The sequence below is a fragment of the Micromys minutus genome (assembly GCF_963924665.1).
Source record: "Micromys minutus genome assembly, chromosome: 13".
In the NCBI taxonomy this organism is placed as follows: Eukaryota; Metazoa; Chordata; class Mammalia; order Rodentia; family Muridae; genus Micromys; species Micromys minutus.
In genome coordinates, this window is record NC_137982.1 from 12,208,956 (window position 1) to 12,235,722 (window position 26,767).

At 35.8% G+C, this 26,767-nt stretch overlaps 2 protein-coding genes across 2 annotated transcripts; both read left to right on the plus strand.

The window, feature by feature from the left end:
• Window positions 1-2,454: 2,454 nt before the first annotated feature.
• Window positions 2,455-3,396, plus strand: LOC308428826 (olfactory receptor 1J21-like; the record flags this gene model as incomplete). Its single annotated transcript, XM_080927394.1, has 1 exon — window positions 2,455-3,396. One exon carries the CDS (start codon window positions 2,455-2,457, stop codon window positions 3,394-3,396), a length of 942 nt encoding a protein of 313 aa, XP_080783520.1.
• Window positions 3,397-23,873: 20,477 nt separating this feature from the next.
• LOC308428827 (olfactory receptor 1J21-like) lies at window positions 23,874-24,815 on the plus strand (the record flags this gene model as incomplete). The annotated part of the gene is made up of 1 exon (XM_080927395.1): window positions 23,874-24,815. The coding sequence occupies one exon, from the start codon at window positions 23,874-23,876 to the stop codon at window positions 24,813-24,815; it is 942 nt and encodes a 313-aa protein (XP_080783521.1).
• Between the last annotated feature and the right edge of the window lie 1,952 nt (window positions 24,816-26,767).

Consider the following 26,767-nt stretch of genomic DNA (forward strand, 5'->3'; position numbering starts at 1 on the left):
TACATGATTTTCAAAATCAGAGCTCAGACAGACTTCCTTGAAATATGAACCTTGTATATGCTCCTGTATTTATTATATCTGATTCTAAACTAATTGCTTTTCTGATTGTTGTAATGGATGTATGATCATTTGGGAGGATCCAGCGTTTTACTATGTTGTGTTCCTTCAAAAGAGAGCTGGAAGAGCTTCCTGTGATTTTTGGCTAAAGGTATCATGCAAGTTAGACTGTCTGATAAGGCATAAAATGTACACTCATCTGTATCACTACATATCATATGTTTTGTTTTTTCTCATTGTCTCTCTATCTGTCTCTGAATCTGTGTCTCTATTGCTCTGTCTGCCCTTTTCATTATTCATCTCTATGATCAGCACATACTTCAAACTGCAAGGTTCTCACCACCAAATGGCAAGCAGTTCTCTATACAGTAACCTACTTTGCACTGAAAACCTGCCCAAATTTTGAGATAAAAGGCTACTTACTCCTTCACCCAAAGACCTCTTCATAGAATATATTTTAAATGTATTTATTTTTAAGAAAATAGAAAAATCATCTTTGCTGACTACATTTAACTTCAACACACAAGTTTTATTTTGTTTTCTTCCAACTTTTTCACAAATATCTGTGACATTTTCCATTTTAAGCCCCAATATTCATATTCCAGGTAGTATCAATGTCTTCTACAGTCTGTTTTCTCTGTGGCAGCTAGCATGCAATTTCCCATTTTCTGATACTTTGTTTTTTGCATCTTACCTTTCCTTGAACAGATGGAAAATTTCATTGTAGCCAATTATACATTATATCTGGCTGCTCCTCATATTTTCTCCAACCTTTACATTTAAGTGATTGGCCAGTACCTTGAGTTTTTCTTGTTTTTCAAAAGTCCTAGCATTCTGTCCAAATTTTCCTTCTAAATTCTCCTTCCTAACATTTACCTAGTGACCCATTTTTATAATATTTCTCTATAGGGTCCTCCATTAAAGCCCCTCATAAGATATATCAGGTTCTGTATCTTCTTGGCTTCTTGTGACCTGATATTTTCTCAAGTCTATGGATGACTATTTCTCTAAATTATTTTCTGACTATATTATATATACTATATAAAATAACATAATAAAATATTACTTATTGCAATGTTATTCAAATAGCAAAACATTAGAACAAATCTATTTATATAAAGATAATTAGCATTTGGTTGTCATTAATTACTATTAACACAGAAATAAGTGAAAATGAATTATAATTAATTTTAGGCAATATCACATTAACTTATATTTTTTACAGAGTGAGATGGCTGATGTATTGGCATTTAATAATTGTCTTGACTATCATTAGTCAAGTTAGGGGAACTGTATGTAGTTAAAGTTTGGAACATGTAAAGAGGGAAATAGATAATTAGACACTAAAAAGTCTTCCAATAGAATATAACCACAGATCTCTCTCAGTCACTAGGATATTAATTCTAATTTTATCATGTTCTTTTGCTATTGTTTACTGATTAATTAAAATGATAGGAAATGATTATGTAAAAAAGAAAAGAATGCCAATTTAGCTACAGAGAAAATGGTTAGGGAACACATACCCAGTATCTTCATTTGGCTTAAAAACCCAGGTTAGGAATAAAGCCGGGAACATTCGCTTTTGCTAGAAAAACACAAGAAATTTTTCTGATCTAAAAGGTGATAGGAAAGCCAAGTATTTTCAGTAGATATTTTGAATGTTTGAGCGGAAGAGGTTAATATGGAATCAGAGTCACTTTATCCAACCTAGGAAAAGTGAGGGAGGACATTGACTAAGAATTTGTTAGTATGGGGAGAACTCACAGTTCGTTACAAGCTGACATTGGCCTGTATATTGTTGACATATCTTCCTGGAGCTTCTCATTTGGGCAGAAGACCAAAAGGTGTACACTTTTCTGTTCTTGGCCAGATAATCTGACCATGTACACATGTTGCTTCCACTAATTTCCCCAGATTATATTATTTTGCAGATGCAAAGAATCTCCCTGAATTTTACAATCAGTACTTAATTTATCAAAGAAAGAATTAGGCAAACAGATTCAAAAATGTTTAAATGAGATGAACAACCATTGAAGTTTTTTAGATTCTTTTTGCTGGTACCAATTTACATACTATTTCCTGAATCAAAAATGTCTTGGTGAAATCAAGGTAACTTCAGAAGGAACTGGTTCTGATTTGATGATTGTTCTGGTATTTCACTGTTTTCCTATAAGAAACATTCAGTTATATTCAAGGTGGGCATAGTATATCACTTTCTAAATCATGACTAGCCCATTACTACGATAAAAATAACCATATTAAGATAAAAATAGATGTACATGGTTTAATGTTATATTCATTTCTTGCGATTCACAAAATGTTTCCACAATGTATTAGTTAAAATCACTTCTCTTTCTTTACTATTCCTCCTTTCATTCACAACAGAAGAGAAAGAACATGTGGAGAAATAATGAGAGCACTGTATCTGAGTTCATACTCCTGGGGCTCCCCATTCAAGGAGAGGACCAAAACATGTACTCTGCCCTGTTCCTGGTAATGTACCTGACAACTGTGCTGGGGAACCTGCTTATCATCCTGCTCATCAGGCTGGACTCTCATCTGCACACCCCAATGTACTTCTTCCTCAGCCACTTGGCCTTCACAGACATCTCTTTCTCATCAGTCACAGCTCCAAAGATGCTCATGAATATGCTGACACACAGTCAGTCCATCTCATATGCTGGGTGCATTTCACAGATGTATTTTTACATAGTTTTTGCAGATCTTGACAGCTTTCTTCTGACCTCCATGGCCTATGACAGGTATGTGGCCATCTGCCACCCTCTGCACTATACCACCATGATGAGTCAGAACCTCTGTCTTTTTCTAGTAGTTGTGTCCTGGATCTTATCTTCTGCCAATGCGCTGGTGCACACCCTTCTTGTGGCTCGACTATCTCACTTTAGAAACAATACCATCCCACACTACTTTTGTGACCTCTCTGCCTTGCTGAAGCTCTCTAGCTCAGACATCACTATCAATGAGTTACTCATTCTTACTTTAGGTACTATGGTCACTATTCCACCATTCATATGTATTCTGATCTCTTATTTTCGCATAGGTATTACCATTCTGAAAAGTCCCTCCATCAAGGGAATCTGCAAAGCCTTGTCCACATGTGGCTCTCACCTCTCTGTTGTTTCTCTGTACTATGGAGCCATAATTGCACTCTATTTTGTCCCCTCATCTAATAACACTAATGACAAGGATGTCATTGTGGCTGTGATGTACACTGTGGTCACACCAATGTTGAATCCTTTTATTTATAGTCTGAGGAATCGGGATATGAAAGGAGCACTGAGGTATATCTTCAGCAGAAAACTGTGTTCACAGCGATGAGCATGGTCTTCTGTCTTAGCATCCTTAGTTCTTTCTCCTCTTCGCCCATCCATCCTTTTTTTCCCCCCTCTGTCATGGAATCTTCACATGGTTCTCTTTCCTTTATTCTCTTCTCCTGGCACAGTTTTCTTCTCTATTTAACTTTCTTGATGACATTTAGTATCTTGTCATTTTGGGAAAGTTCCTCAAAAATATTCTACATATTTTTCTTTGACTTGCACACATTTTAATTGTTTATATAGTCATCACCAAGCTGTTTTATTGGGCAGGTTTGTAACTTTCATAGAAAACATCATTTTTTTTCAGAAGATGATGAAACTATATCTTTCTTTAAGTTAATTATTCATATTTAATATTATAATGTACTCTGATTTTTGGCAGTGTCTTTACTAGCATTTCTGTGAGTGTGTACTGACATTTTGCTCACACGTGGGTCTGTGTGCCATATGTGTGCTGAGTGCTTTAAAAATTCAGAGGAGTGTGTCAGATTCCCTGAGACATGGTATAGAGATGGCTGTAAGCCAACATACAGGTATGGGAAATCAGACCTGGGTCTCTTGGGTGAACAGTTAGTACTCTTAAATGCAGAGTCATTATTTTTCTTCCCCTTCACATTTGGTAGTCAAAATTCAAATGTGGTGGACATTTATAAGGCATGATGTGATGTTTTCATACATGTAAATAGTTTATAATAGCCAAATCAAAATCTATAGTAACTTATTGCAATACACCTTGTGTCTTAGTATGAATTTTTTTTTAATTTTTGCCTTTGGGGTAATGTATAGTATTTATAATCACTGCAGAGTGAAGGATATAAAAACTCTTATTTTTCTTTTTTATCTATAATTTGGTACCTACAGACAAACTTATGCCCATATTTCTTGCCTATTTTATTTGTAATCTTACACACTATCCTCAAATTCTTATTATTTGCATTAGTGTGGTGATAACCAAGTACTCAACTATTAATTTTTGTTGACAAGTGTATGTCCCTAGTCACTAACTACAATAACATTATTCCCTGTAAGATATAAGAACAAGGATGAGGACAAACCGTACATGGGGCTTGAAGATCCCGGTAAGAGGGAATAAGCTGAAGTATCATGTCTAGTGGCAGGACTATGACATGAGCCTCCAGGGGGTTCCACAGATATTGAAAGTTTTTCCATGCTGAGATGGAGGCTCTGCTTTTATAAGTGGGGAATGAGTTATGATCAGGTAGAAATCCAGAATTTTAAGTCCTTTGAACCAGCATCAAGCAGGTTTTCAGAGCATTTAATCCAAATATACTTTATTATTATACCAAAAAAAGACTGCTACTTGATCAACTACAAAAATTTTACATTACATAAAAATATTTTGCCTTCTGCACCTGAGTATCCACCTCTTTCCAAGCAGAGGTTATTACTTCAATTGATAGTAGTTAAGGGTAAGACAGATATCTCAATAAAGAAAAACAGGAGAATTTAATGGTGACTTAAATGCTGCTAATCTAGAACTTAGTAGAACTTAAGCTACTGTGAGTGTGTTCAAGTGTGTTAAAACTCTGATAATTATTATTTATGAAACAAGCAATATTTATGTACTTATTGGACATGTTACTTAGTTATTACAAAGCTGTAGAAATAATATACCATGAGAAAAGTCATAGGAGCTGCACATAGTTTAGATGTGTGTGCTCTATTGTACATTGATGTGTTTGCTTCTCTATGCTCATAGCAGCTTTAATAATGATATTTAAGAAAATATTCATTAATTTTCATACATTGACAGTAGAAAACCGGCAGTATTGTTGATGCATCTTTATTCTTTCTTCAGTTTTTTAAAATATTTTCTCTTGAAGCTAACCAGTTTCCTGTATATATTCAATATTTGCCTTTGAGTTTTAACAGGTTTACAGTGTTTAAATTGACCTGGTTTAGAGGGTTCTTTTCCCTTATAAAAGAAATGACTATATTTATTTTCCTACATTTTCCTTTTGTTGTGAACCATTGAGAAAAATACTTTATATTTCAAACTCCACTTTAATATGAGAACACCCTTATCTTGCTTTTAGTGTGTGGTGATTTGAATGAGAATGGCTCCTATAGGCTTATACATTTGAATATTTAGTCCCTAGTTTGTGTGACTGTTTAGGAATTATTAGGAGGTGTGGCCTTGTTGAAGGTAGCCTGTCACTGGTGGAAGAAATTGTCATTTCAAAAGGCAACATCATTTCCAGGCTTGCCTTGCTTATATCTTCCTTGTGAATCATGTACACAGCATTCAGGTGATGCTTCAGTGCTATGCCTCCTGTCTCTCTGCTCACTATCATGATGGTTATAGAGTTGACATGTCTGAAACTGTATGCGCCAAATAAACTCTTTTTTCCTAAGTTGTTGCTTTGGTTGTGCTGTTTAAATCAAAGCAGTAGAAATGTAACTAAGAAACAGTGGTTGATTTCACTCTTTTAGCAAAGATACTACAAGGATTTCTCTATTTATATTGAGAGTGAAAATGTAGGATATTCTGTAAACTGATCATCCATAGAGTTGTGTACTGTAGAGTATATGTATATTCAGTTTAACCACCCCCCTGCTAAGTCTTTCTGTTAAATAGATTGAAGAGGAAATTTGAGGGGTCTTTGGAAAGTGTTGGATGGTGTTTTGCTAAAACACACAAGTGAAGAAACATTTTGCTGTAGCAGACATAGGTAAAAGGATGTTCTGATAAAGAAAGCACATGAAATTACATGCAATGAAGGATACTTCACAAATGGCACATATTTATTTGTTACTTTTACATTTCATAATTGAGCCTAGTTTGTCAGGAGTCCATAGTGAGAAATGCATCAAAAACCTCTTGAGGTATGATGCATCTTCTTATTGTTTCTTTAGACTGAAAAATTGGCAGAGTGATGTCAGCTGAAACAGACTCACATGCTGAGGCAAGAACCCTAGTGAGGCAAGACCCATGGTAACACTTCATCTTTGCAGGGAATATAAATAGTACTGAATGGACAGTGAAGGACGCTGGCTTACTTATAGAGGTAGTTTTGCAATACCTCGTCCTGAGTGTACACTAATCTTCACTTTGTTGAGAGAAACACAGCTCAGAACTTCTGGTGCTTCTGGTGATCCAAATCCCTTTAACCTTCTCCTGCTGATTTGGCTGAGGCCTGGCTCTTCCTGCTAGGTTATGCCACTGCTGCTGTTATCCTGATACTACCAAACTGGATTGCTGGTATATTCTGGAAGTATTTGGTATTGTATTGAGCTGTATCTTTGAACTGAACTGTTGGTTTCCTGAGAGTGTAGATGGGATTTATGTAAAAGCATTTTTATATAGGTCTACTTCCCATATATCCTTTCTTTTCCATGGCTTCTTGTGGGTGGTGGACTACAAGGAAGGTTAAAGCATTTATGAATCAACATTAAAAGTAGGCTGTAAAAATTCAATGTTAATATAGATTAATAGAAGCCAGCTTGAAACGGTTGTAGGTATTTTTTCATGGTATCAAAGAAACTGCAAAATAATGAAGCTAAAAAACATAACAACTTGTTTCTATTGCTTTACTATAGAGGGAAGGAGGGAAGGGAGTTTGAACAAAATGGATTTAGTGTAGAAAATACTTTGTATGTTATATTATAGCTATGAATATATATTAATATGCATTCTTTTCAGATTCAAATAGACAGAAAGGGAAAATAAAATATTGAAAACCTCAGTAGAATAAAAGTCCAAACACTTAGAAAGCTTTAGAAAATCATTATAAGCTAATGTTAGTTCAAATGATAGTGATGTAACATACTAATACAAGCTGTTAATAGTAGTGTTCCATTCTGTTTGATTGGTGTAAAGAGACAGGACAACCAACACAGCTTTTATAAAGTACTAGTATGTATCTGAAGATTATTTACATTTGAGAAAAAGTGGCTTGACACATGTACCTTTGAAACTATAGAGTCCATGCCCAATGACACAATGGCCTCAAACAATTCCAAATCCTTCTCTAAAAGTTCTCCTAACTTGTGAGTAATACTCAAATATACGAGACAGTGGCTATCTTTTTCATCAAAGTATCACAAGGGGAAAATGGCATATGGACCAAAAGGTAATAAGAACACCATGTAAAGTTTCTGAAACCTGAAATGTCTCCAAAATATTTATATTTCTGTTTGCAATTCTTTTACCTCTTTGGTTGTATTTTCCTGTAACTCTTTAAGTGATATCTGTGTTTCCTCTTTGAGGGCTTCTGCATGTTTATGTGTATTTGCCTTGTTTTCCTATAATTCTTTTTTTCTCTTTTTATGTTAGATACTCTGTGTTTACATTTGAGATGTTATCCCTTTACTCTGCCCAGCTCCTATCACCTTCCTCCACCAGTTGCTTTCACAGAGGTGCACTCCCTTCTAATCCTCCTCTCCACCCCATTGCCTTGTAATTCCCCTACAGTGGGAAAACATGCCCTCTCTGGAACAAAAGCCTCTTCTCATATCGATGCCAGACACTTCTATCTTCAGTTATATATGCAACTGGATCAATAGGTCTCTCAGAGTGCACACAAAGATTGGTGTTTTACTCCATGAAAGTTTTGGAGGGTTTGGTTGGTTGATAATGTCATTTTCCCATGAGGTTGCAACCCCTTTCAGTTCCTTAGGTTTTTTCTTTCTTTTTTTAAAAATTGCTTTACATATTTTAATTCTTGTGTTTCCCTTGGGGATGAATATTTCGGTCACATGATTATCCAATTAAAATGAAAACTCTCTGTTTTATCCTTTAGGTAAGGACAGCTGCCAGCTCCTAAGTTTTATAAAGTCTTCATTTTTTTTTAAATTTAACAACTTTATTTTAAAAAACAGAGATAAATGTACAGATTTTAAGCATTTTTATATAAAGGTATACACATACATTTTTGTCAGTACTTTTTTTTTTTTAAAGGTTTGATAGTGTGTATTAAGATCTTACAAGTAACAATGAGCATAAAGTACATGTAAATCAAGATGTAACCTGGAATTAGTCAAATTTTTCTTGGTGTGTAAAGATTAAGCATAGTGGTTTTTCATTTTCTTTTTTTACACAGAACTTCATATAGTCTGTGAGTTGTTTCTGGGGTGTTCTGAGCTTTCTGGGGCTAGTATCCAATTTATCACTGACTGCATATTATGTCTGTTCTTTTATGACTGAGTTATCTCGCTCAGGATGATATTCCCTAGATGCATCGATTTTCTTAAGAAGTTCATAAAGTCATTGTTTCTGATAGCTGAGTAGTATTCCTTGTATAAATATACCACAATTTTTGTAACCATTCATCTACTGAAGGACATCTGGGTTCTTTCCAGCTTCTGGCTATTATAAATAAGGCTGCTATGAACATTGTGGTGCATGTGTCTTTGTTGTACATTGGAGCTTCTCTGGGGTATATGCCTAGAAGTAGAATAACTGGGTCTTTAGGTAGTACTATGTCCAGTTTTCTGAGGAACCACCAGAGTGATTTACAGAGTGGTTGTACCAGTTTACAACCCCACCAACAGTGGAATAGTGTTCCTCTTTTTCCCCATCCTAGCCAGCATCTGCTGTCATTTGAATTTTTGATCTCAGCCATTGTGACTGGTGTGAGGTGGAATCTCAGGGTTGTTTTGATTTGCATTTCCCTGATGGCTAATGATGTTGAACACTTCCTTAGATGCTTCTCAGCCATTTGATATTCCTCAATTGAGGACATTTTTTAAACTCTGTACCCCATTTTTTAATAGAGTTGTTTGATTCTCTGGTGTCTAACTTCTTGAGTTCTTTGTATACATTGGATATTAGGTCTCTATCTGATGTGGGTTTTTTTCCCAATCTTTTGGCTGCCATTTTGCTTTTTTTTGACAGTGTCATTAGCATTACAGAGACTTTGCAATCTCATTAATTCCCATTTGTCAATCTTTGACCTTAGAGCATGAGCCATTGGTGTTCTGTTCATGAAATTTTCTCCTGTGCCTATGTTTTCTAAGGTTTTTTCTACTTTCTCTTCTAATAATTTCAGTGTACCCAATTTAATATGAAGATTTTTGATACACTTGTACTTGAGCTTGGTACAAGGAGATATTGAAAAAGGGTCTATTTTCATACTTTTGCATACTAAGTGCCAGTTAGACCAACTCCATGAACATGGGACATCTGTTCATTTTCTGAAATCTTCCTCCATTTTCTTCTTTAGAAATTTGAAGTCTTGGGCTGGAGAGATGGCTCTGCCGTTAAGAGCACTGACTGCTCTTCCAGAGGTCCTGAGTTCAAATCCCAGAAACCACATGGTGGCTCACAACAATCTGTAATGAGATCCGATGCCCTCTTCTACAGTGTACTTATATATAATAAATAAGTAAATCTTAAAAAAAAAGAAATTTGAAGTCTTGTCATACATGTCCTTCACTTGCTTAGTCAGAGTCACACAAATGTATTTCATATTGTTTGTGACTATTGTGAAGGGTATCTTTGATCTAATTTTTTTCTCCACATGTTTATCCTTTGAGTAGAGGGAGGCTACTGATTTGTTTGAGTTAATTTTATATCCAGCCACTTTGCTGAACTTGTTTATCATCTGTAGAAGTTCTCTGGTAAAATTTTTGGGGCCATTTAAGTGCACTATCATGTTACCTGCAAACAGTGATGTTTTTACTTCTTCCTTTCCAATTTGTATTCCTTTATTTCCTTTTGCTGTCTAATTGCTCCAGCCAGGACTTCCAGTACTATGTTGAATAGGTAGGGGGAGAGTGGGCAGCTTTGTCAAGTTCCTAATTTTAAAGAGATTGCTTCAAGTTTTCCACTGTTAAGTTTGATGTTGGCTTTTGGTTTGCTGTATATTTCTTTTATTATGTTTAGGTATGGGCCTCAGATTCCTGTTCTTTCCAAGCCTTTTAACATGAAGTGGTGTTGAATTTTGTTAAATGCTTTCTCAGCATCTAGTGCGATGACCATGTGGTTTTTTTCTTTGAGTTTGTTTATATGGTGAAGTTGATGCATTTCTGTATATTAAACTATCCCTGCATCCCAGAAATGAAGCATACTTGTTTATAGTGAATGATTGTTTTGATGTGTTCTTAAATTCAGTTAGAAAATTTTTATTGAGCATTTTTGCATCAGTGTTCATGAAGGAGATTGGTCTGAAGTTCTCTTTCTTTGTAGTGTCTTTGTGTTGTTTAGGAATGAACTTAATTGTGGTTTTGAATAATGAGTTTGTTAGTGTTCCTTCTCTTTCTATTTTGTGGAATAGTTTGGAACATATAGGTATTAGATCTTCTATAAAAGTCTGATAGAATTCTTCACTAAACCTATCTGATCCTGGACTTTTTTGGTTGTCTGGCTTTTGATGACTGCTTCTATTTCTTTAGGTGTTATGGGATTGTTTAGATGTTATATCAGATCTTGATTTTACTTTAGTATTTGGTATCTGTCTAGAAAATTTTTTATTTCTTCCAGATTTTACAGTTTTATTGAGTATAGACTTTTGTAGTAGGATCTGATGATTTCTTGAATTTCCTCAGTTTCTCTTGTTATGTCTTGGGCTGTAAGTGTGCACCCCCATTCAGTTGCACTGTTTGAACCTAAAGATTTATGGGCAGTCTTTCCCAAGGTAGAAGATGGGCATAAAAGTTGACTCACCCTTTCGCTTAAGGTAAAAAGTGTCCAAGCAGCTCTCCTCTGAGCTCCCAGGGACCAGGCACAAGGAGAAAGATACAAAACACAAGTACTCTCAAAATCTCACAGGGATTCAGTTCTGCTTCTTCTAGACCAGTGACTGGAAACTGGTGGGTATTACACAGCTGATGAGATATATTTATTCTCATGATTGACTGCTGAAAATATTTTTCCTCAAGAAGAATCTAGTGTTTTCCAAACTTTATCTGTCCCTTCTGATAACGTTTTCCTGCAAAAGAAGAGGATTCTCAGCATTCCTATAATTCTTTAAGGTAGTCATTCTTGTGCTCCTTGAGAACCTCCATCATCATCATGAAGTATGATTTTAAGTCCAAATCTTGTTTTTCTTGTGTTTTGGGATATCCACTACTTGCTGTGATGGGAAAATTGTGTTCTGATATTGCCAGGTTGTCTTGGTTTCATTTTTTAGGTTCTTGCTCTTGGCTTTTGCCATCTTATTATCTGTGATGTTAGGAGATCTTGTTGTCTCTGACTGGAGCTTGTCTCTCCTCTGGGTCTGTGGGTCTGTGGGTTCCGGGGGTAGATTGGTCCTGGGTGTTCACCTCTCTGTGGGTAGGCTGTGAGTTCTGATGACCATGGCCTGAAGTTGTCTCTGGGCCAGAGCAGACTGTTTCCAATCAGCACCCCACTATGTGATACCTGAAAGTTCATGGCAGTCTCTCCCTGAATAGCCAGTTGAGAGGAAGTTGGGTCTCACCCATGGGCCCAGGATGGAGAACCTTCTGAGGCTTTTCTGGGTGCTCATCAATATGCAGGCAGGACGAATGTCCTTATGGCAGTAGCTGGGCTCTGTCTCTGGGCTAGACATTTATAGTCAGCACTGTGCTACTTACACCCTGAGAGTTCCCAGCAGTCTCCCCTTGATAGTCAGTCTCCTTGTTATTAATAGCTGAATGATAGATATTCCATTGTCGAAATGAATAACAGTTTTGGTATACATTCTTTCATTGTGGAACTTCTGTTTTGGTTTTTTTTTCTTTTCTTTTATTTCTGGCTAACACAGATAAAGCCACTATGAATATAGTAGAGCATGTGCTTCTGTGGTATAGTATGACCAAAAATCATATAGCTGGGTTTTCACACACACACACACACACACACACACACACACACACACACACACATATACATATATATATTTACAATTTTTCAATTAGAGGAATTTCCGGATTGATTTCCAGTGTGGTTGTACCAGTTTGCAAACCCATGGCAATGAAAGACTGTTCCCTTTCTTCACATCCTTGCCAGATGTGCTGTCACCTAAGTTTTTGATCTTAGCCATGCTGATTGGTGTAAGGTAGAATTCCAGGTTTGTTTGGAATTGGATTTCTCTAATTACTAAAGACTTTTAACATTTCTTTAATTGCTTCTTAACCATTTAAATTCCTCTGTTGTGAATTCTGTTTAGCTCTACACATCATTTTTATTGTTTTTTTTTTTTTTTTGATATTTTGGAGGGTAGCTTCTTGAGTTCTTTATGTATTTTGGATATTAGCCCTGTTTTGAAGGTGGGTTTAGTTAAAGGTTTTTTCTCAATGTGTAGGTTGTTGATTTGTCCTATTGACTATCTCTTTTGCCTTACAGAAGCTTGTAAGTTTCATGAGGTCCCAGGTATCAATTCTTGATCCAAATTAGAACCCAAGCCTTTGTAGTTCTGTTTAGGAAAATTTACCCTGTACAAATAAGTTTTAGACTCTTTCCCACTTTAACTTCTAATAGATTATGTGTATCTGGTTTTATACTGAGAACCTTGATTCACTTGGACTTGGGCTTTTTGCAAGGTGACAAATGTGAATTTATTTTCATTTTCTATATACTAACTGCCAGTTAGACCAGCACCATTTATTGGTTCCTTTGAATGTTTAAGTGTTTCTTTGCCATTCATTATTCCACTAATGAGAATTCTCTGTTTATCCATGTACTACACTTTGTTAAGCTATTTGTTTACAGATGTCAAGGTTCTTGTGTTATTTATATATTTTGGATATTAACTCTGTCAGAGCCAAAGATGAGCCTGACACATAAGCCCACCAGCTATCTGGGGAAGAAATGCCATGCTCTTAGAGTGCAGGGAGCATGATCCTCTCTGGAAAAGGGTCCTTTCTGGTCCAGAGTGCTAGGTCTCTACCCTTAGGACTCAGGACCTGTGGAGAGTGGGTGTGGTGGCAAGCCAAAGATGGTACTTGGGACTGTGGCCTAGTCTTGTGACTAGCACCTGACTTCCTCCTGCCCCCAAGATTAGCCACTCCCACAGTGTGAGCTATACAGGTGCACCCATGACTCAAGATCAGGCCAGATGACGCAGACCTATGAACTGCAGCCACGTAACATGGACTGAGGAGGTGGAGTTGAGAGAGGATAAAAGGGACTACACTTGGAGGTGGTGAGGACAGAAAGAGAAACAAAAAGAGAAACAGAATGGAGAGAAAAAGATTTTCACTTGCATGCTGTAAGGTTCCTGAATAAACTGCTCTGAGAAGAACGCTGTGTTGTCTCTCCTTTTCTGCTGGTCGGAGACGGTAGTGACAAGGACCTGCAGGCAGAAGGTTGAACTTTTAGAATAGCCTTACAAGAGCTCTCGCACCTGAGCCCATGAAGAGAGAACTGAGTCACTGTCATCTGAAATCAGTGCCTGCCTACAAAAAGCCAAACACTCAGGCATAATCTCTCTTCTGAGCCCACAGACCCTCAGACCCACAGGACAGATGAGCACCAGTCAGAGACAAAAAGATCACCCATAAAAACAGGCAATAAGATGGTAATAAGAAAGCACAAGAACCCAAGCAATGAAAACCACAATAATCTGGCAACATCAGATCTCAGTTCTCCCACCACAGCAAGTAATAGATTTCCCAACTCACCAGAAAAACAAGATTTAGACTTAAAATCATACTTCATGATGTTGATAGAGTTCTCCAAGAAGCACATAAATAACTTCCTTCAACAATTACAGAAGAAACAGAAATAACCACTCAAAGAACTATAGGAAAACACAACTAAACAGGTGAAGAAATTGTAAATGGAAATTGAAACAATAATGAAATCATAAAAAAAGACAACCCTGGAGATAGAACACCTAAAAAGGTATCAGGAGTCATAGATGCAAGCATCACCAACAGACTACAAGAGATAGAAGAGAGAATCTCAGGGGCAGAAGAAAACATAGAAACCAGAGATAAAACAGTCAGAGAAGATCTAAAAAGCAAAAAGCTCCTAACCCAAAATGTCCAAGATATCCAAACGAAAAGAGAAGACCAAAGTAAGGATAATAGGTTTAGAAGAATAACAAAGTATATCAACTAAAAGGCATAGTACATAATTTCAACAAAATCATAGAAGAAATCATCCCTACCCTTAAGAATGAGATGACAATTAACATACAAGAAGCCTATAGAACTCCAAATAGGTTAGACCAGAAAAGAAAGTCTTCCAGACACATAATAGTCAAAACACCATATGTTTAAAAGAAAGAATGAATACTAAAAGCAGTAAGAGAAAAAGGACAAGTAACATAAAAAAGGCAGTTCAATCAGAATTATACCAGAATTCTCAATAGAGACTATGAAAGCAAAAAGATTCTGGTCCGACATCATACAGACTCTAAGAGGACACAAATGCCAGACAAGGCTACTATATCCAGCAAAACTCTCAATTACCATAGAAGAAGAGACCAAGGTATTGCAGGACAAAAAACAAAATTTACAAAACATCTGACCACAAATCCAGCCCTACAAAGGCTAATAGATGGAAAACCCAACACAAGAAGAGAAACTACAACATAGGAAAAGCAAGAAAATAATAATGCAACAAAACCAAAAGAAGAAAAGCACGCACACATAATTATACCACTAACAACAAAAATAACAGGAAACAACAATCACTATTCCTTAATATCTATTAACATCAAATTACTCAATTCTCTAAAAAGAGATATATGCTATCAGAATGGATATGTAAACAGGATCCAGCATTTTGCTGTATACAGGAAACTCACCTCAGAGACAAAGACAGATACTACTTCATACTAAAAGGCTGGGAACAAAACTTCCAAGCAAATTATCTCAAGAAAGAAGCTGAAATAGCCATTCTAATGTCAAATAAAATATATTTTCAAGGAAAAGTTATCAAGAAAGATAAGGAAGAACACTTTTTACTCATCATAGGAAAAAAATTATCAAGATGAACTCTCAATCCTGAACATCTATGTTCCAAATACAAGAGCACTCACATTCATATAAGAAACCCTACTAAAGCTCAAACATATATTGCACCATAAACAGTAATAATGGGAGACTTCAACATCCTACTCTCATCAATGGACATATTATGGAAATAGAAGCTAAATAGAGACACAACAAAACTATAAGAGGTTAAGAACCAATTGGAATTAACAGATATCTACAGGATATTTCATCCTAAAACAAAAGAAAATTTTACCTTCTCAGCATCTCAAGGTACCTATTCCAAAATACACCATATAGTTGGTCACAAAACAAGCCTCAACAGATGCAAGAAGATTTAACTACTCCCATGCATCCTATCAGATCACGATGGACCAAGGCTTGTTTTGAATAACAGAAAAGATAAGAAAAAGCCCACATACACATGGAAGCTGAAAAATGCTCTACTCAATGATAACATGGTCAAAGAATAAATAAAGAATAAAATTGAGGATTTTTTAGAATTTAATGAAAATGAAAACACAACATACCCCAAACTATGGGATGCAATGAAAGCAGTACTAAGAGAAAAACCCATAGCTCTGAGTGCCTCCAAAAAAAATCTAGACAAAGATAACTCTAGCAAGCAGTTCAACAGCACAGCTGAAAGCTTTAGAACACAAAGAAAAAGATACACCCAAGAGGAGTAGATGGCAGGAAATAATCAAACTCAGAGCATAAATCAACCAAGTAGAAAGAAAAAGAAGTAGAAAGAATCAACAAAACCAGGAGCTGTTTATTTTGTGTGTGTGAGAAAGTCAACAAGATCAGATAAACCCTTAGCCAGACTAACTAGAGAGCACAGAAAGAGTATTCAATTAACAAAATCAGAAAATAAAGGAGAGAAATACAACAGAAACTGAGGAAATTCAAGAAATTATTGGGTCCTACTAAAAAAGCCTATACTCAAAAACACTGGAAAATCTAGAGAAAATAAACAAATTTCTAGAAAGATACCAGATACCCATTTAAATCAGGATCAAACAAACCTTCTAAACATTCCCATAACAGAGAGAAATAGAAGCAGTCATCAAAAGGCTCATAAACAAACAAACAAACAAACATGAAGGTCCAAGACAAAATGGCTTCAATGAAGAATTTTATCAGATTTTTATAGAAGATCTAATACTAATACTCTCCAAACTATTCTACAAAATAGAAATAGAAGGAACACTACTTAACTCATCTTTGAAGCCACAATTACACTCATACCTAAACCACATGAAGAACCTAGAAAAAAAGAACTTCAGACCTATTTCCCTCATGAAAATTAATGCAAAAGTACACAATAAAATTCTTGCAAACTGAACCTAAGAACACATCAAAATGGCCATTCATCATGATCTAGTAAGCTTCACCCTACGAATGCAGAGTTGGTTCAATATATGAAAACCCATCAATGTAATCTACCATATAAACAAACTCTGTGAAAAAAGCCACATGATCATATAATTAGTTGCTGATAAAGAATTTGACAAAATTCAACACCCCTTTATGTTAGAAGTCTTGGAAAGAGCAGAAATTCAAAGCCCATAACTAAAAATATTAAAAGCAATATACAGATAACCAGCAGCCAACAGCAAACTAAACAGTGAGAAACTTGAAATAATTCCATTAAAATCAGTGACTAGACAAGGCTGCCCACTGTATCCCTACCTATTAAATATAGTACTGGAAGTCCTGGCCACAACAATTAGACAACTAAAGGAACTAATAAAGATACAAATTGGAAAGGAAATTCAAAATATCCCTATTTGCATATGATATGATAATATACTTAAGTGACCCCAAGAATTCCACCAGAGAACTTTTTTTTAACAACTATTTTAAAAAACAAAGATAAATGTACAGATTTTAAACATTTTTTGCTTAAAATTATACATTTTTGTCAGTTCTTTTTTTCAGATTTTAAAATAATTTTTACATAAAACTATATGAATATATTTTTAGACAGTACTTGATTTTTTTAAAGGTTTGATAGTATGCATTGAAAACTTAATAGTTACAATGAGCGTAAAGTACATGTAAAACAAAATGTAACATGGAAATAGTCAAAGTTTTCTTGTTGTGTAAATATTTTTTTTTGTTTTGTTTTCTTTATTTCTTGGACTTTATACAGTCTGTGAGTTGTTTCTGGGGCAGTGCGAGTCTCTGGGGTTAGCATCCCACTATCAGTGACTGCATATTATGTCTGTTCTTTTGTGACTGGGTTATCTCACTCAGGATGATATTCTCTAGATGCAGCCATTTTCTTAAGAATTTGGTTAAGTCATTGTTTCTGGTGGCTGAGTAGTATTCCATTGTGTAAATGTACCACAATTTTTGTATCCATTCATCTTCTGAAGGACATCTGGGTTCTTTCCAGCTTCTGGCTATTATAAATAGAGCTGCTATGAACATTGTGGTGCATATATCTTTGTTGTGTATTAAAGTGTCTCTGGGGTATATGCCCAGAAGTGGAATAGCTGGGTCTTCAGGTAGTACTATATCCAATTTTCTGAGGTATCGCCAGACAGATTTCCAGAGTGATTGTATTAGTTTGCCACCCCACCAACAGTGGAGAAGTGTTCCTCTTTCTCCGAAGCCTCGCCATCATCTGCTGTCATCTGAGTTTTGGATCTTGGCCAATCTGACTGGTGTGAGGTGGAATTTCAGGGTTGTTTTGATTTGCATTTCCCTGATGGCTAAGGATGTCGAGCACTTCCTCAGATGTTTCTCGGCCATTCAGTGTTTCTTAACTGAGAACGTTTTGTTTAGCTCTCTACCCCATTTTTAATAGGGTTATTTGATTCTCTGGTGTCTAGCTTTTTGAGTTCCTTGTACACCTTGGATATTAGGCCTCTATCTGATGTGGTGTTGGTAAATATCTTTTCCCATTCTGTTGGTTGCAGTTTTGTTTTCTTGACAATGTCCTTAGTCTTACGGAAACTTTGCAATCTCATTAAGTCCCATTTATTAATCTTTGACCTTAGAGCTTGAGCCAGTGGTGTTTTGTTCAGAAAATTTTCTCCTGTGCCTATGTGTTCTAAGGTTTTCCCTACTTTCTCATCTAATAGTTTCAGTGTACCTTGTTTAATGTGGAGATCTTTGATCTATTTGCACTTGAGTTTTGTACAAGGAGATAAGAAAGGGTCTATTTTCATTCTTCTGCATGCTGAGTGCCAGTTGGATCAACACCATTTGTTGAATAGGTTGTTCTTTTTCCATTGAATGTTTATAATTCCTTTGTCAAAAATCAGGTGACCATATATGTGAGGGCTCATTTCTGGTTCTTCTATTCTATTCCATGGATCCACATGCTATTTCTGTACCAGTACCATGCAGTTTTCAGCACAATTGCCTTGTAATATAGCTTGAGGTCAGGGATAGTGATTCCTGCAGATGTTTTCTTGTTTTTGAGGATGGATTTCCCTATTCTAGGTTTTTTGTTATTTCAGATGAAATTGCACATTGCTTGTACCAGCTCAATGAAGAACTGGGTTGGATATTTAATGGGGATTGAATTGAATCTGTAGATTGATTTTGGTAGGATGGCCATTTTAAAAATGTTGATCCTTCCAATCCATGAGCATGGGAGATCTTTCCATTTTCTGAGAACTTCCTCGATTTTCTTCTTTAGAGGTTTGAAGTTCTTGTCATACAGGTCCTTCACTTGCCTAGTTAGAGTCACATCAAGGTATTTCATAGTTTTTGTGCCTATTGTTAAGGGTATCTTTTCCCTAATTTTTTTCTCCACATGTTTGTCATTTGAATATAGGAAGGCTACTGATTTGTTTGAATTAATTTTACATCCAGCCACTTTACTGAACTTGTTTATCAACTTTAGGAGTTCTCTGGTGGAATTTTTGGGGTCACTTAAGTACATTATCATGTCATCTGCAAAGAGTGATGTTTTTACTTCTTCCTTTCCAATTTGTATTCCCTTGGTTTCCTTTTGCTGTATAATAGCCAGGACTTCCCGAATTATGTTGAATAGGTAGGGGGAGAGTGGGCAGCCTTGTAGATTCCTTTATTTTAGTGGAATTGCTTCAAGTTTCCCACCATTAAGTTTGATGTTAGCTGTTGGTTTGCTGTATATTGCTTTTATTATGTTTAGGCATGGGCCCTAGATTCCTGTTCTTTCCAAGACTTTTAACAGGAAAGGTATTGAATTTTTTCAAATACTTTCTCAGCATCTAGTGAGATGACCATGTGTTTTTTTTTCTGTGAGTTTGTTTATATGGTGGATTATATTGATGGATTTCCATATGTTAAACCATCCCTGCATGCTAGGGATGAAGCCTACTTGATCATGGTGAATGATCGTTTTCATGTGTTCTTGGATTCAGTTTGCAAGGATTTTGTTGAGTATTTTTTCATCACTGTTCATAAGTGAGATTGGTCTGAGGTTCTCTTTCCTTGTAGGTTCCCTGTGTGGTTTACGAATGAGGCTTATTGTAGCCTCAAAAAATGAGTTTGGTAGTGTTCCTTCTGATTCTATTTTGTGGAATAGTTTGGAGAGTATTGGTATTATGTCGTCAATAAATGTCTGATAAAATTCTGCACTCAACCCATCTGGACCTGGGCTTTTTTTGGTTGCGAGGCTTTTGATAACTGCCTCTATTTCTTTAGGTTTTATAAGATGATTTAGATGGTTTACCTGGTCCTGATTTAACTTTAGTATCTTGTACATCAGATAAAGGCCTAATATCCAAGTTATACAAAGAACTCAAAAGCGAGACACCAGAGCATCCAACAACACTATTAAAAATGGGGTAAAGACTTAAACAAAAAGTTCTCAATCAAGGAATATCAAATGGCTGAGAAACATATAAGGAAGTGTTCAACATCATTATCCATCAGAAAAATGCAAATTAAAACAACTTTGAGATTCCACCTCACACCAGTCAGATTGGCCAAGATCCAAAAGTCAGATGACAACAGATGCTGGAGAGGATGTGGAGAAAGAGGAACACTTCTCCACTGCTGGTGGTGTGTAAACTGATACAACCACATTGGAAATCAGTCTGGTGGTTCCCCAGAAAAATGGACATAGTACTATCTGAAGACCCAGTTATTCCACTTCTGGGCATTTACCCCAGAGACACTCTAAAATACAACAAAGATACATGCACCACAATGTTCCTTGTAGCTCTATTTATAATAGCCAGAAGCTGGAAAGAACCCAGATATCCTTCAGTAGATGAATGGATACAAAAATCGTGGTACATTTCCACAATGGAATACTACTCAGCTATCAGAAACAATGGCTTAACGAAATTCCTAAGAAAATGGCTACATCTAGAGAATATCATCTTGAGTGAGATAACCCAGTCATAAAAGAACAGACGTAATATGCAGTCACTGATAATGGGATACTAACCCCAGAAAGCTCTGAACACCCCAGATACAACTCACTGACTGAGTGAAGTTCAAGAAAAAAAGAATATATTTTAATTAAAATAGAACTGTATCACATCCCCCTTTCCTTCCTACAGTCCCTCCAGTTTCTCTCCTATCCCCTCAAATTAATAACCTGTTTTCATATAATATTGTTACATATATACATATGTGTATGTAAATGTACCCACAAATACGTAATTACAACCTTAAAAATGTATTTGTATACTTTTACGCAAAAATGCTTAAAAATTTGTACATTTATCTTTGTTTTTTAACATAAAGTTTTTCAATAAAAAAAGCTAAAAAAAGAATAAAATTTCAAATCCTTGATGTGCCATGGGGAACTCCACAGATATTTCTTCAATTCTTTCCCTATTATTATGGATATTTACCATGTCTGGTTTTGGTAATGAGCCCATTTGAGTTGTTATCCCCTAAATTATATTAGAATCTGTTGAATACTTTTGTGTCTCTCTTTGAATGTATTTTGTCATTAAATGTCAAATAATCACAGAGATCACGACATAAACAAGGCAAAGTTATTGGAAATGTTGTTATGGTTGCTACTATTGATTCTCAGGGGAGAAGGGACTCTCACACCTTTCAAGATACTTCTTTCCCTATGGAAATAATTTAAAATGAAGTTACTGTGTCCTGTTTGACTCTAATTTGAATCTTGGGACAGAGATTGCACCCTAGGTCCTCTACATGATTTTTTAAATTAGAGCTTACTTGAATCTGGGGACAGAGATTGCACCCTAGGTCCTCTACATGATTTTTTAAATTAGAGCTTACTTGGACTTCCCAGGAGACAAGGACAATGTGTTATGTTCATGTATCTGTCATATCTGATTCTGAACTGATTATTCTTCTCATCTTTGCAATGATGTCTGAATGTTTGAGAGGATCCACTACTTTTCCTATGCTGTTATCTTTCTAGAGAGAAGTGGAAGAGCTTTCCTTTGTGTCTTATCTAAAGGTATTTTTGTTCATCATATAAGTTATCCCATCAGATCAGGCAGAAAATGTTCACTCTTCTGTATCACTGCGTGTGCTTGGGTTTCCCTCTATATATTTTTTCTGCCCTCTACCTTGGTCTTTTTCTTTCTGTCTTTATCACTTTCTGTCTTTCTGGTCAGCATGCATTCCATATTTCTAGGCTCAAAGGTGAAAATTGCAATCAGTTCTTTGTACAACAATGTACCATTCACTGAGAACCTGTCCAACATTTGAGAAAAATGGTTACCCCTCTCTCAAAATTTTTTTTCAAAGAATGCTTTTCTTAAATGTATCCATGTTGGAAAGAAAGCAGGAAAATCACCTTCTTTGCTCACACTTAATGTCAGCACATGTTTTTATTATATTTTCTTTGCACTCGCCGATTCTCTGTGACATTTTCTATAATAACCCCTGGTGTCCATATGCCAGCTAATATTCTTGGATTCTCCAATCTTTTTTCTACCTGTCAGCCAGCAAGCTATTTGTTATTTTCTGCTAGCTTGCAGAAAACATATTTCTTTTCCTGAGTGTTGCTATTCTTGAATCAATGGAAACTTTTGTACCGGAGCAAATTATACATTATATCTGCTGAGCCGCATATATTCTCCAAACTTTATATGTCTGTGATTGCCATTGCCTTGGCCTTTCCTCATTTCTCAAAGCAGCTTGTCATGTCATTTTCAACACTTGGATAGAGATCCAGTTTTGCAATCTATGTATGTAAGTTCTTCCACTAAAGATTTTTCATAGAACATATATCAGATTCTTTATCACCTTGACCTCTTGCGACCTGATATATTCTCAAAACCATGGCTGCCTAATTCTCTACAATAATTTATGAATACAATATATATATTCTATATACTACTCCTCCTCCTCCTCCTTCTCCTACTACTACTACTACTAATAATATGGCTCTTGCATTATTGTTCAACATAGCAAAGTGTTTAAAAACATCTGCCTGTGGACAGATAGATAATTAACAATTCCATTGTTATTATTAACACAGAAATGTATGAGAAATGAATTACTATTAATTTCAGGCAACATAATTTTGAATAATTTTTAATGAGCAAGATTGATGATACATAGATATTTTTAAGATGGTCTTGACCAAGTTGAGACAATCCATAGAAATTAAGCTTTGGAAATGATGAAAAGGCAAATAGTGAGATCGCCATCAATCTCAGAAAAAAACATTTTAATAAACAAGTCTTCAAATACAATATAACCACATAGCTCTCTCAGTATTTAAGATGTTAACCCTAACTTTACTATATTCCCTTTCCTACTGTTTAGTGATTATTCATTTCCATAGAAAATGATTGCAGAGAAAAGATAGAATTACAGTTTAGCAACAAAAAAAAAACATGCATAAAAATTTACAGTCTTTGTCTTTAAACCCAGGTGAAAAATAAAGCAGGTGACATTTGCTTTTGCTGGAAAGACACAAGCAATTATATTGGCCAATCTAGGTAATAGTGGGAAAATAAAGTATTTCCGGGTGTTCTGTGTACTTGCCTGAGATGCAGAGTTTTAAACTAAAGATGTACATATGGGATCAGGGTCATTTTTTGAAGCCTAGGAAGAGTGATGGAAGTGTGAGAAGATTGCCTGAGACACTGTTATTACAGGAAGAACTCATAGCTGCTTTAAAGCTGTCGTTGTCCTTTAATTGTTGGCTATGACTGACGTGCTAGTTCCCCTGAAACTAGTTTCAGCATCTCCTTGGGTTACACTATCAAGATTTAATTTGTAGGTTGGTAGCCTTTTTAATTTGTAGGTAGGTAGCATTATGTTTGCGCATCAAGAAATGTTAAAAGATAAAAATCACTGAAATTGTATTGATCTTTCTATTTGCTTCTAACAATTGACATAACTATCCTTAATTTAAAACTATCCTGGTAAAATCTAGTCATCTTGAATGGATTTGATAATTGCTTTGATGTTTTATTGTTTCTAAATAAGAGATATTCAGTTGTTTTCAAGGTGGACATATTATGTCTATATTATGCCCATGGCATCACTAGTCAATTACTGTAACAAAAATCTCTATAAGATTAAAATGAAAGTACTAAGGGTTTAAACTAATGTTATTTTCTGTAATGGCAATTTCTACATGCTACCACATTGTAATAGTAAATCCTTTTGTTTTTTCTACTCTTTTTTGGCCTACAGCAGAAGAGAAAAAACATGAGGAGGAATAATGAGAGCACTGTATCTGAGTTCATACTCCTGGGGCTGCCCATTCAAGGAGAGGACCAAAGCATGTACTCTGCCCTGTTCCTAGTCATATACCTGACAACTGTGCTGGGGAACCTGCTCATAATCCTGCTCATCAGGCTGGACTCTCATCTCCACACCCCAATGTACTTCTTCCTCAGCCACTTGGCCTTCACAGACATCTCTTTCTCATCAGTCACAGCTCCAAAGATGCTCATGAATATGCTGACACACAGTCAGTCCATCTCATATGCTGGATGCATTTCACAGATGTATTTTTACATAGTTTTTGTTGCTCTGGACAGCTTTCTTCTGACCTCCATGGCATATGACAGGTATGTGGCCATCTGCCACCCTCTGCACTATACCACCATGATGAGTCAGAACCTCTGTCTTTTTCTAGTAGTTGTGTCCTGGATCTTATCTTCTGCCAATGCGCTGGTGCACACCCTTCTTGTGGCTCGACTATCTCACTTTAGAAACAATACCATTCCACACTACTTTTGTGACCTCTCTGCCATGCTGAAGCTCTCTAGCTCAGACACCTCCATCAATGAATTGCTCATTCTTACTTTAGGTACTATGGTCACCATGCCACCATTCATATGTATTCTGATCTCTTATTTCCGCATAGGCATCACCATTCTAAAAAGTCCCTCCATCAAGGGAATCTGCAAAGCCTTGTCCACATGTGGCTCTCACCTCTCTGTTGTTTCTCTGTACTATGGAGCCATAATTGCACTCTATTTTGTCCCCTCATCTAATAACACTAATGACAATGATGTAATTGTGGCTGTGATGTACACTGTTGTCACACCAATGTTGAATCCTTTTATTTATAGTCTGAGGAATCGGGATATGAAAGGAGCACTGAGGTATATCTTTAGCAGAAGACTGTGTTCACAGCGATGAGCATGGTCTTCTGTCTTAACATCCCTACTTTCTTTTCCTCTTTTCCTATGCATCCTTTTTTTTTTTCTCGGTCATGGAATCTTCACATGGTTCTCTTTCCTTTACTTTCTTATCCTGGCACACTTTCTTTTCTCCATTTTATTTTCTCAATGACATTCAGGATTTTGTTATCTTGGGAAAGTTTCTCATAAACATTATACATATTTTTCTTTGTCATTCACACATTTTAATGTTCTTTATAGTCATCAACAAGCTGTTTAATTGGGCAGGTTTGCAACTTTCATAGAAAACACCCTTTTCTTCTCATAAGATATGGAAAGTATATTTTTTTAAAATTAATTATTCATATTTAATATTATAATGTACTCTGATTTTTGGCAGTGTCTTAGCTAGCATTTCTGTGAGTGCGTACTGGTCTGTTTGTGTGCCGTGTGTGTGCCTAGTACCTCCAACGTTCACTAGAGTGTGTCAGCTCACATGGGACACAACATAAAGATGCTTGTAAACCACCATCTAAGTGTGGGAAATCTGACCTGGTCTCTTGGGAGAGAGCTTAGTCGTCCTAATCTCAGAACCAACTTCTCTGCTCCTTCATATTTGTAGTCAGCATTCAAATGAGGTGGATATTTATAAGGCATGATTTAATTTCATATGTGTAAATAATTCATAATATTCAAATCAAAAATGTATAGTCAATTATTCTAATACCCTGTCTTAGTATGGATTTTTCATTTTTGATTTTGGGGTATGTATAGTATTTATAATCACTGCAGAGTGAAAGATATGAACACTCTTATTTTTCCTATCTATAATTTGGTACCTACTAACCAAATTATGCCCATATTTATTACCTAATTTATTTGGAATCTTACCCATTTTTCTCCCATTCTTATTTAGTGTGGTGATAATCAGATACTCAACTTATGTTTTTTTTTTTTTTTTAAATTCATGGCCCCAGTCACTATCTGAAGTGAAAGTGTTCTCAATAAAATATAAGGACAATTTCTATGTGGGGCTTGAACGTCCTGGGAAGAGGAAGTAAGCTGATATGTCATTTCTAGTGGCAGGATTGTGACATGAGTTTTCAGGGTGTGCTATGATTATGGGAAGATTTTCCATGCTAAGAAGGAGGCTCATCTTTTCTCAGAGGGTTATGAATTATGCCTTGTTAGATATCAGAAATCTTGAACCATTTAAACAAACTTCAAGCAGTTTAATTCAAATATATTTTATTATGATAACTAGAAAGAGAGCAACTTAATCAACTGCAAATAATTCACATTGAATGAAGAGATTTTGACTTCTTTCCTTGAGTATCAACCTCTTCCAATGCAGAGGTTTATTACTTCAGTTGATTGTCATTGATGGTAAGACAGATATGTCAGTAAGGAAGAAAAGGAGAATTAAAGGGCTACTTAAATGCTGCTAAGCTAACACTTAGCATTACTTAAGCTACTGTGAATGTGTGCTTGTCTGCTACTGTGAGTGTGTTAAATATTGCTAATTATTATATTTAAAATAATCAATATTTTATACAGTTATTTGATATGTCAATTAGTTATCATACTGCTGTAGAAAATATATACCAATAGGCAAGTGATATAAGCTACTCATAATTTAGTTATGTGTGCTGAATTGTACATTTATGTGTTTGCATCCCTATTCTTACAGCACTTTTAATAATAATATTTAAGAAAATATCCATTAATCTCTGTACTTTGTAGAAAAATGGCAGGATTTGAATGAGAATGGCTCCTATAGGCTTATGCATTTGAATATTTAGTCCCTAGTTTGTGTAACTGTTTAGGAATTATTAGGATGTGTGTCCTTGTTGAAGGTAGCCTGTCACTGGTGGTAGAACTTGTCATTTCAAAAGGTTACATCATTTCCAGGCTTGCCTTGCTTATATCTTCCTTGTGAATCATGTACACAGCATTCAGGTGATGCTTCAG